Genomic DNA, 11715 nt, shown 5'->3' with positions numbered 1-11715 from the left:
AGACTCACCGGAGGAAGGGGAAGTATCCTGATAATTGGAGTCAGAGGAATTGAGAGGTTGACGGATTAGACCCGCCAAAGGTAAAAAAGGGTATAAATTAGAGCTAACCTCAGTCCGACGCTTTCGGGTGGTGTCAGGCAAGCCGGAGGATAGCTATGCATCCTTGCTGGTCTGGGTCTGCCTCCGGTTTTCAAATTGCTGTTGCTTCAAAAGAAAGTCAGGATCTTGGTAAGCCAAAGGGTGTGAAAATCTTACTTTCCGGGTTATTCTTCGAATTTTCTGACGCGGCCGAAGTTCGGAGTCGGAGGAGATTATAATTACCTCTTCTTCGACGGGTTGGCTGTTGCCCGTGTCTCCCTAAAAGAAGGTTAATATCAGTAAAGTAGTGATAAAGGAGAAAGGGAAATTAAAAAGTTACCTCTTCCTCATTATCATCAGTATCATCAAGCTGAAGCAACTCAGAAGCGCTTGGCTTCCTTTTCCTTGAAGTGGTGGGCTTGGCGGTTTTCCTTTTGGCCCTCTTGGCCGCCCTGGCTGTCTTGGCCGCCTCATGATCATATTGGATTTTCCAGAAGTTATCATTTGCCTGTAAAAGGTTATAAAGGGTTATGCGTAAGAATACAGTATAACACGGTGAAAAAATAACCCGATGGCTGGAAACTTACTGCAGGGGCCAGGTTCTTCTGGCAAAAAGGTAGTAAGCCGAAAGCGTTACTATTCACTGTGCCCTCTTTCAACAAAGACTGAGTTGTAGCTTCCACTGCGTCATCTGGTAAGTCGTCAGGACTATGACGCTGAGGGTCATCTTTCTCGCCTGAATAATTACACACTAAGCCGGGGCGGCGGCTTAACAGAATTATTCTCCAAGCAACCCAGACTCGGACCAGGTCAATGCCATTCCCTAAAAGAGCTTTAATCTTCTTGATCTTGGGGGTGAGTGGCAGACGTTCAATAGCAGTCAACTTATCCGGCAGCGGGTGAGTAGGTTCAAGGCGCAATGCACGGAAGCCGGGCAGCGGGTTTTCACCAGCCGGAGAAGTATCTTGGCAGTAGAACCATGTCTAGTTCCAGTCCTTTGGATGACTCGGCAATTCAGCATAAGGGAACAGGCAGTCTCTCCGCCTTTGGATCGATATGCCACCAAGCTCCAGACTGGGCCCGTTGGCCCGCTCATTCTGCCGGTTCAAATAGAACAATTCCCTGAACAAAAGTAGGCTGGGTTCTTCTCCAAGGTAGACCTCACAGAAAACTTGGAAGTTGCAGATATTTGACACGGAATTGGGCCCGATGTCTTGAGGTCTTAAGTCAAAGAAGTGCAAAACGTCTCTAAAGAATTTTGAACCGGGAGGAGCAAATCCCCGGCTCATGTGATTGGTAAAAATAATCACCTCCCCTTCCTTGGGTTGAGGTTTCTCTTCAGACGGGTCAGGAGCATGATAAGACATGATATCCTTCTTGGGCAGATGGCCAGACTTTACAAACTCGGACAATTTGCTCTCTGTAACAATGGATGGGACCCAGTTGCACGTAATCGGAGGTTTAACAGCTTTGGGTGCCATTGGGCAAATTGAAGCCTACAACAATATAAAGGAAATTTTTCCGGTTCATTGTAACCCGGAGAATAAACATTATTGGGTTATTTAAGATGGCGGCTTAAGAAGGGGCCTAATGACATACAGGTAACTGTGTGATAATGTTTAACAGCTGCATGTATTAAAGATGATTAATGTTTTCTTAAGTCGCCATAGGCAAGCGGTGCTGACAGCCGGTACTATCTTAAACCGGCTACACGGACTACTATGGCTGAAACAGAGTCAACAGACGCAGTTTTTTGGCTAAGTGTGGAACAAACAGGTTTCCCAAGTTGCAATCATTATTTTGGATCAAACGGTTGCTCTAAAAAGAAAAATTTCTAGACCTAAAACAGGGCAGAGAAGTTCATGCAATCAAAGATGGTTTCTAGACAGGGGAAATGAGATCTGTTTCTATACAAAATAGGCGCAAATAAGTACCGCAGCAGTTCTATGTTATTTTTACGATCTAAAAAGTGCGTTGGAAGTGGAAACTAGCAAAACTCGCATCGGGCGGCGAAGAACGCCGACGAACTCAAGACAATTCCAATGCAGATATAAGGAAACGAAGAAAAGGAACTCACTGATGCGGATGAACTGCGGAGGGTCGTCGTCGTTTTCTGGTCAAGAGTCAGGTTGATGCATCGGCCTGAGTCGTTGAAGACGAGGGAGTTCGACGGCGGCGGCGGCGGAGCTCAAGTAGTAGAGAAGGGAGTGCGAGGAGGAAGACAACTGAGGAAAATGGGAAAGACCTAGGTCGCATCCATTTATAAGGAGGGGCCGACCAAGACGGCGCGAAAAACGAGGAGACGGACTATCATTATCCAGCGACCCCGACGCCTCGATTTTCGGGGTGGTCAGTAAAGGTAAAGATCCGTTGGAGGATATGACGGAATAAAAATATGAGTTTTATTAAAGATGACGTCACGGAGATTAAACCCGGATCCAGATGATGACGTCACAGTGGGTTAAAATCTCCGCACAAAACGGAAGACCGAAGGCCAGTTCATAAGGTTTTTAAAAGATTGACATGAACCGGTTCAAATCAATCTGGGGCCTAATGTTGGGGATATAACTATTTATGTAAGATGCCCAGGAGGGGCCGGGTTACGCAGAGAGAAGCCCATCTGAAGCCCAAGACCAAGACGTGAAGATGGCGGTTCAGTAAAGGGTCTAAAGGCCCACAGGCGATTTATGGCCCATGGCGATAAACCGCCATGAGGGCGTGACTTGTATTGTAAGGTAGAAGTAACTAGTTACCGAGCCGGACACTGTTTATGAGCCGGCCGGACTCTGTAAGCCAGAGGGCGTCGACCCGTGTATATAAGGGGACGACCCGCTGGCGGCTTAGGGCAAGAGACAACAAATCGAGAACCGGGCATAGTGTATCTCGCTCCCCGGTCATCGAAACCTCAAGAAATAACAATCCAACTAGACGTAGGCCTTCCTTCACCGCAAGGGGCTGAACTAGTATAAACCTCGCGTGTCCTTTGTCCCGATTAACCCCTTTAAGCTTCCTAGTTGCGATGGCTCCACGATTAAGTCCTTGCAAGAGGACATCTGCCGTGACAATTCCACGACAAAGGTGAAAACCCTTTTCTCCAAAGAAGTCGAAAACTAAGAAAATTATTAATAAATTAAAATGTTGGTTTTCTCGGTAGTCCATAATAAAGCCCTTGTAAAATGGTTTCCAATTGAGTTTTGCAGGCACTACCAAGAAATTATTAAAGGGTATGTTAAAAGAATCTTCTGTTGTGCTTAAGGAAACTGCATGTTAAAAGATCAATGATACTATCATTAAGCTCCCAAAAGTGGATGGGGTTGAGTTTATAAAAAAGTTTAGGTATGTGTGTTTTCTTAATGCCAGCCTTAAGCTAGTAACTAAAGGGGCAAATACTAGGATGGAAGTATGCGTTCAGATTATCGATGATACTACACAAGTAGCCTTCTTGAAAGGAAGGTACATTGGGGAAGGTGTTCTAATTATGAATGAAATCATGCATGATGTCTATTGAAAAATATATTTGATGTTTTGTTTAAATCAGATTATGATAATTTCTTACAAAAAAATCTTTCAAGAAAAAGGTTCCTCTGATAAAGTAAGTGATATAATACTGAGTTTAATGGTTGATGGTGAAGTGTCTGTCAAAGTGAGTGATGAGTAGGCCCATATCTTATAAGGAAGTATGGCATGGAGATCACATGTCCCCACTCCTTTTTAATATAGCAATATATGCTCTGTTCTTTTTGATTACCAAAGCTCAAATTGATGGTATTCTAGTACAAATGGAAACTCATCAACGACTAGGAGGCATTGCTATCCCTCAATACGTAGTTGGCACACTCTCCCCGCCGGAGGATGGTCAGGAGAGTTATATAAATTTGGATTTTATTCTATGTTTATTAGAGAAAATGTATGAGTTCGCTATCAATTTGGAAAGTCAAATGCAGACTAAGGCATAGCCTAGTGGTGGAAACGAGCCGATGCCTTCCCACCCACACAGGTTCAAAGCATGGTACTTGCAGTTTGGATTTGTTGCACCAATTATACTGTAGGGGCCTCCCTGCTTATAGTTTTCCTGTCAAAAAAGGGAAGTCAAACATGATCACTTTCAATATGTTTTTTTTCCTGCAAGTTGGAATCCCCTCCCATTTCTTGTTTTGACATCCCTATAGATTCTAATGACTTTGAATGATGCCTACTTAGAATATAAGATGGAAAATAAGCTAGGATGTAGGCATGGCAAGTTACTTTTTTTGGGAGGTAGATCTATCCTTTTAAACCCACATCTTAGCAAAAAGCCAGTCTACGTGATGTATTTTCATGGACTACCTAAAGTAGTGCAAAAGATACAGTTTATCTAGGAAAAGGATTCTATGTCAAGAAAATATAGAGTGTAGAAACATGCACTTAGTTAACTGGGCCACAATTTGTAGGCCAAAAATACTAGGGGGCGTAGGTGTCCTGAATCTTAAGCTTGTGAACATAAGCTTATTAGGTAATTGGTTGTGAGGACTGAAGAATGGAAGAGGAGTGTGGTAAGATGTTCTTAAGAAACCTTATCTTACTCAAGCAAAAGCTAACGCGAGTCACTCCAAGTTATGACCAAAGCTTATGGACGTCAAACACATTTTCTATTCTTTTTGTAAAATAAAAGTGGGGGTGGCAAAATGACCATGTTTATGGAAGATAGGTGGACTGGAAAAGAACTCGCTGCCTGTGCTTTCCCTAGACTATATTCCATTACTTTTTCCCATTTCATATTATCCTGAGTAAAAGGTATGAATTGACTAAGTCTTACAAGATTGATTTAGGAGGAGTACATAGACATTATCAACATGCTTGATCAAATAATCAGTAAGGTGAGTTGGTGGAGGATCCTGATTCCTAGGTAATATTCTTGCACCAAAATGGAATTTTAGCGTTAGATTTTTTTTTTATATGTGCTTCACTGTATGCTTCTTGCCTCCCCATAAAAGAAACTGTGGAAATAACAAAATTTCACCAGGATTAAAGTCTTTTGTTGACTTTTGCTTCATATATAAGCATTCTAATCAGAGACATCCTAAATCATAGGGGTGGGAATGTTGCTGAACTTTTATTTTGTTTTTTGTGACAAAAGTATTGATTGCCTCTTCTGTTCATGTCATACTACACAATACATTGGGTGGGTAGGGGGTAGGTTATGGCCTGCCTTCGATTTTTTTTCCAGTGTTTGGGCTAGCCTTTCTCATTTCAGTGACTCATGGTCTCGTGAGATTAAATGTGATATGAGAAGATGGTTTCACTAGGATATGCTTGTTTTCATGGGATTTTTTCATCTGATCCAACAGGCAACAGCCATTGTTCATAGCATTTGCTACTGGATTCTCTTCTTTCGTCAGACTGTGAAAAACAAATAACCGGCAGGTTCTCAAAGTAGGATCCAGAAGACTCAGGGAGGTGGCTGAGAAGGTGTTTGATCGAGCAAAAATATGGGCTCCTATGCTCATGTTTTCTCTTTCCTTGAATTGCTCTGCCTTTTTTTTGAAAAGGAGAAAGACCCTGGCCTCTGCATCTGGGTGATACATGTAGCTATATTGCTCTGGCTTCCTACCTATAATCCTGCCTTGGAGTTGTTAGTTGGCTATGCATGTTTTTTACTGCTTAGCGCACTATGTGTGTTTCCCTTCCTCTCCTAGCATAGTGATTGCCATGGGCGGTGTTGGTGACCAGTCAGAAAAAGCAGGAGTACTAACCTTCTTTAGTCCTTGCATGGCAGAATTCCTTTGGTTTAGCTTTTCATTCCTATAAGGGTGAAAACCCTCTTCTCAAAAGATGTAGAAAACAAATGAAAATCCGGCCGCATTATATAAGAGAAACTGAGAAAGGCAACGAACGGACATACTTCACGCCATCAGGTGGGCTCGATAAGGAAGACCGAAACAACTACACATACAATGTGAGTACAACGAGTGATCAGATGGTGCCCTGTAATTTGCTCCAATGCATGAATGGTTTGAAGAGTAGTGTCGGGAGAAAATCGGACTGAAAATATTGTACGTATGGCATCGTTCAAGGAAGATAGATAGGATCACACACACGTACAATTTCTATGCCGGTTCAATTTGAGCAACATATATACATGCATGATTTGCTCATGCATGCATCCAGAGTGTTGATGGTCCTGATCCGTGCATGAAATATGTTGGCTGGATATAGCTATGCATGAGGTCGTACGTACAACGTACTCTGATCCACTCTCTACGTACATAGTACATTGCAAGGTCAATTAAGCGTCCTTAATTAGCAACAAACGAGCTAGCTAGAGCTAGTATGGACCCGTAGACACATCCAGTTCACAAATCCAATGATTTTCAACAAATGATTGCATGCGATTCACATGACATGGTCCCAAATCCCCGATCCACGAAGACGGAAGGCTAGCCATGTATACATACGTGAGACCGGCCGTACGTTACGTACTACCGATCGCAAGGTCAATTAGCTGGCCATGCATGCAAGCCCTTAACTCTGCCCAGCTCATCCTGGGTTTCATCAGCCCTCCCCTCCTGTTCGGTCGATCCAACGATGGATGAACGATGGAGCTGCTGATTATAACTACTGGCACCTACCCGATCGTCCTCGATCGACCCAGGCCAAAACTTAATTGCAAAGGCGCGCAGTAGCCCTAGTTGGCCTGGTCCATGTGATTGATTACCCCATGATGCTATGCTAGCTTGCCAGCCGCGGTGTGGCTTGAGGTGGTACTACGATTGCGTTAATGGTGTGTGTGCTGCTGCATGCAGTCGACGAGTGCGCGCAGCTGCTAGTGCTAGCTCTGCAACGTGGTGGCGAATTCAGTCGGTACTGGTGGCGCACGGTCGTCGGCAGTCGGAAAACAACCGTGAACAATGTTTTGAATGGTGAAAAAGAATGAGATGGGATAATTAGAGCTAGCTGCGCCTTGAAGGCGTCGCATGTGCGGGCGATCGATGCTGCCTCGACATTACTCGACTATGACCATCATATCAACGAGTACCAGTCCTCGGCGCCTAAGCTGTCCAGATCCATCTTCAGGTGAACCTCTCCACTTTTGTTGTGCTAGCGAAACCTTGGTCAACATGGCATTGGCAGGGGTAATATCGACGAACTGGGAAGAAATCCATCGTCCTGCCCAGTTCATTGATATTACTTCTGTTATAGTACTCCCTCCGGTCCTTTTTACTCTGCATATTAGGTTTGTCCGAAGTCAATCTCATCCAATTTTGATCAAATTTATATAAAAAATTATAGACATTCACATAACAACACCAATATCATTAGATTCATCTTGAAATATATTTTCATATTATATTTATTAGATATTATAGATACGAATAATTTTTAATATAAATTTGGTCAAACTTAGCAAAGTTTGACTTTCGGCAAAACCAATGTGCTGAGTAAAAAGGACCGGAGGGAGTATTATATACTGGCAAGGTTTTGCTCACACAATAGAAGAGTGGAGCTCCACATGCATGAAGCTGCATATAGACAGCGTAGCTGCTCGAGGACAACGGCGGGCCAAGTTCGTCGAGGATTGATAGTTGAAGTGGGAGACGATGACGACACATGGAAACGACGACTTCTCCTAATTAATATAGTTATTAGATGATCTTAGATCCGTTAAGAAATACTACCTCTGCTCACTAATGTAGGAGTTAAGAAATACTACCTCTGCTCACTAATGTAGGACGTTTTTGCAGCTCAATTTAAACTACCAAAACGCCATATATTAGTGAACAGAGTGTGTAACTGATAACGCGTTGATCCTAGTAAACAGAGACATTCATGGTTTAATATGGGGGACCTTCTGTTACCTAAGTCATGCACTGGGCCTTGTGAATCCATTAAGAATAGAGTTGGTTCAGTTTACAAGGAAAACCGGGTTCAATTTTTTTTTACATAGATCAGCTAATTACAAGAAACCCGAAGAAAAAACCACCTACCCAGCGACCGCACTATCTAGCTTAACTAGGTCTAGAGCGCCTCCAAACAGAACTAACATAGCGAAGAGAGAAAACAAATTGCTTCCTCATCACTAGAAAGAGAAGCTAGAACCTATGGGAAGCAGGTATGGGCCTCTCTTAGACCACTGAAGATGATAAGCCACCACGATCTTCATCGGTGAAATTCAAAACCATAGCAACACGCAAGGATGATGCCCTCCTATGGAAATGCCAATGTTGGCGGCTCGTGCGGCAATCGATGGTTCATACACAAAATACAACGCCTCTATGTTGGGAACAAAGTTGAAGATGCCACCGTTGTCTGATTCAATTAGCTAGGTCTAGGTTTTCATCGGGTGTAAGGGACCTTGAGGGATGATGAGTGTGTCAAGGATCCACAACAACTCCACCAAGGAGGGAGCGATGCACAAGACTGTCATTGTCACTGATATCGACAAATTTGGGCAAGATTTTTTTGTGAAAATCCCGATGGGCCAAGCTGACAAGCACCACAATTAGGACATCCCGATGAGCCAAGCGGTCGGCGGTCCAAATCGGCCATCTTGAGAAATGAGCCATGCGAATAGCTTGTATTTAGGAGGTGCCCAAGGCTTTCAAACAACGGGTTTGTGGATGGTTGACATGATTCTGGCGAATTTGGCCCGATGAGCGAATGCAACAGAGTAGCACGAGTTGGTTGTGAGCTTCCAAACAATTGAGTACCCAACACCCTCTTGTAGATTAAATTAATGTGCTGCAAGAGCTCCCAAAGATAGGAAAATTGATCGATGTGGTCAAGCGTCATTGCCATCAAAAGTGTCAATTTGGTTAACACAACTGTTGTTGATCAGAGCAAGCTTGACATTCATAATATTTTCACTCGAAGCCGCGTGAATAGGAGGGGCAATGTGCATGGGTATACTTTAACATATGATAAAGATAGACCCTGGGGGGCATAGTTTTCACTAGAGGTTTCTCTCTTGAATAAAAGCATACGATGGGTAGACAAATTACTTTTGGGCAATTGATAGAAAAAACATAGTTATGACGATATTCAAGGCAATGATAATGTATATAGGCATCACGTCCGAGACAAGTAGACCGACTCATGTCTGCATCTACTACTATTACTCCACACATCGACCGCTATCCAACATGCATCTAGAGCATTAAGTTCATAAAGAATGGAGTAACGCCTTAAGCAAGATGACATGATGTAGACAAAGTAAACCCAATCAATATAAACAAACCCCATCTTTTTATTGTTAATGGCAACGATACAAAAACGTTTCATGTCCCTTCCTGTCACTAGGATTGAGCAACGCAAGATTGAAACCATCACAAAGCACCTCTCCCATTGCAAGATAAATCAATCTAGTTGGCAAAACCAAATGGATAAAGCGGAGAGAAATAGAAAGCTATAACAATCATGCATAAAAGAGTTCACAGAAGACTCAAATAGTATTCATGAATAATCTGATTATAAACCCACAATTCATCGGATCCCAACAAACACACCGCAAAAGAAGATTACATCGAATAAAACTCCAAGAACATCATGGAGAACATTGTATTGAAAATCAAAGAGAGAGAGGAAGCCATCTAGCTACTAGCTATGGACTCGTAGGTATGTGGTAAACTACTCATGCACCATCAGAAGTGCAACAAGGATGATGTAGAAGCCCTCCGTGGTCGATTCCCCCTCCGGCAGAGTACCGGAGAAGGCCTCCAGATGGTATGTCGAAGGAATAGAAACTTGCGGCGGCAGAAAAAGTGTTTTGGGTGGCTCTCTGATGTATTGAGAATATTTGGGAATTTATAGAAGTGGAATTATGTCAAGAGGTGCCACGAGGGCCCCACAAGCCTGGGGTGCGTTCGTGGGGATCTCGCTCTGGAGAAAGAAAGATTGGAGTTGGAACAAATAAATTTAGTGCATGCAATGATGGATTATTTGTGGGAGTTGGATGTAAAGAAACGAACGCAAATTCTCACCTTTTGGTGGCTTTGGTGGAGTGCAAGGAATAAACAGCGTAAAGGGGAGCTTGGGAGGTCAGCTGGCACTGTGGCAAAGAGTACACACATCACTGTAATAGAGTGTATGCAGGTTTACTTCCCAGCGGTGAAGAAATATTGTGCAGATAAGTGGGCACCGCCAGCGGATGAATTGGTGAAGATAAATGCTGATGAATCGATTGTTCCTAGAGAAGATCATGCTGGCTGGGGTGTTGTGGCGAGGGACTCGACCGGCTGTGTTATCGTTGCCCGAGCTGGGAGGCAGGTTAATGTGCCTGATGTCTTTGCTGCTGAAGTTTATGCCTTGGCGAATGCTATTTCGCTGGCTGCTGATTTGGGAGTCCTACGAGTGGTCTTCGAGACGGATTCCCAACTGTTGGCTGAGGGAATGGATGTCAGCAAGGTCGACTCGTCGCCATATGCAGCTGTCATTGAGGATATGAAGTACCAGCTTAAATTGTGGTTCTCCAAATATGTAATAAGTGTATGCCGTCGTAGAGCAAATTACGTAGTGTAGGAATTAGCCAACATTGGTCATTTGTTCTGAAGGAAATATGCCCTAAAGGCAATAATAAAGTTGTTATTTATATTTCCTTATATCATGATAAATGTCTATTATTCATGCTAGAATTGTATTAACCGGAAACTTAGTACATGTGTGAATACATAGACAAACAGAGTGTCCCTAGTATGCCTCTACTTGACTAGCTCGTTAATCAAAGATGGTTAAGTTTCCTAGCCATGGACATGTGTTTTCATTTGATGAACGGGATCACATCATTAGAGAATGATGTGATGGACTAGACCCATCCGTTAGCTTAGCACTATGATCATTTAGTTTATTGCCATTGCTTTCTCCATGACTTATACACGTTCCTATGACTATGAGATTATGCAACTTCCGAATACTGAAGGAACACTTAGTGTGCTATCAAACGTCACAACGTAACTGGGTGACTATAAAGATGCTCTACAATTGTCTCCGATGGTGTTTGTTGAGTTGACATAGAGCGAGATTAGGATTTGTCACTCCAATTGTCGGAGAGGTATCTCTGGGCCCTCACGGTAATGCACGTCACTATAAGCCATGCAAGCAATGTGACTAATAAGTTAGTTGCGGGATGTTGCATTATGGAACGAGTAAAGAGAATTGCCGGTAACGAGATTGAACTAGGTATTGAGATACCGACGATCGAATCTCGGACAAGTAGCATACCGATGACAAAGGGAACAACGTATGTTGTTATGCGGTTTGACCGATAAAGATCTTTGTAAAATATGTAGGAACCAATATGAGCATCCAGGTTCCTCTATTGGTTATTGACCAGAAGTGAGTCTCGGTCATGTCTACATAGTTCTCGAACCCATAGGGTCCGCACGCTTAACGTTCGATGACGATCGGTATTATGAGTTTATATGTTTTGATGTACCGAAGGTAGTTCAGAGTCCCGGATGTGATCATGGACATGACGAGGAGTCTCGAAATGGTCGAGATATAAAGATCAATATATTGGAAGGCTATGTTTGGACATCGGAATGGTTCCGGATGAGTTCGGGCATTTACCGGAGTACCGGGGGTTACCGGAATCCCCCGAGGAGTCAATGGGCCTTATTGGGCCTTAGTGGGAGAGAGGAGGAGGCGGCCAGGTGGAGGGCTGCT

The 11715-nt window shown here is 43.3% G+C and overlaps 1 protein-coding gene across 1 annotated transcript; it reads left to right on the top strand.

The window, feature by feature from the left end:
* The first annotated feature begins 10140 nt into the window (after positions 1-10140).
* On the top strand, positions 10141-10572 carry LOC147966149 (uncharacterized). Its single transcript, XM_087530737.1, has one exon. The coding sequence runs from the start codon at positions 10141-10143 to the stop codon at positions 10570-10572; it is 432 nt and encodes a 143-aa protein (XP_087386863.1).
* Positions 10573-11715: the final 1143 nt, after the last annotated feature.

The sequence above is a fragment of the Triticum urartu genome, chromosome 6A, assembly GCF_056163025.1.
Source record: "Triticum urartu cultivar PI428250 chromosome 6A, HENAU_Tu73, whole genome shotgun sequence".
Classification (NCBI taxonomy): Eukaryota; Viridiplantae; Streptophyta; class Magnoliopsida; order Poales; family Poaceae; genus Triticum; species Triticum urartu.
This window is presented reverse-complemented; position numbering and strand designations above follow the sequence as displayed.

Excerpts from the sequence above, each read along its gene's own strand:
- LOC147966149 (XM_087530737.1), top strand. The coding sequence starts at position 10,141 with ATGCAGGTTTACTTCCCAGCGGTGAAGAAATATTGTGCAGATAAGTGG.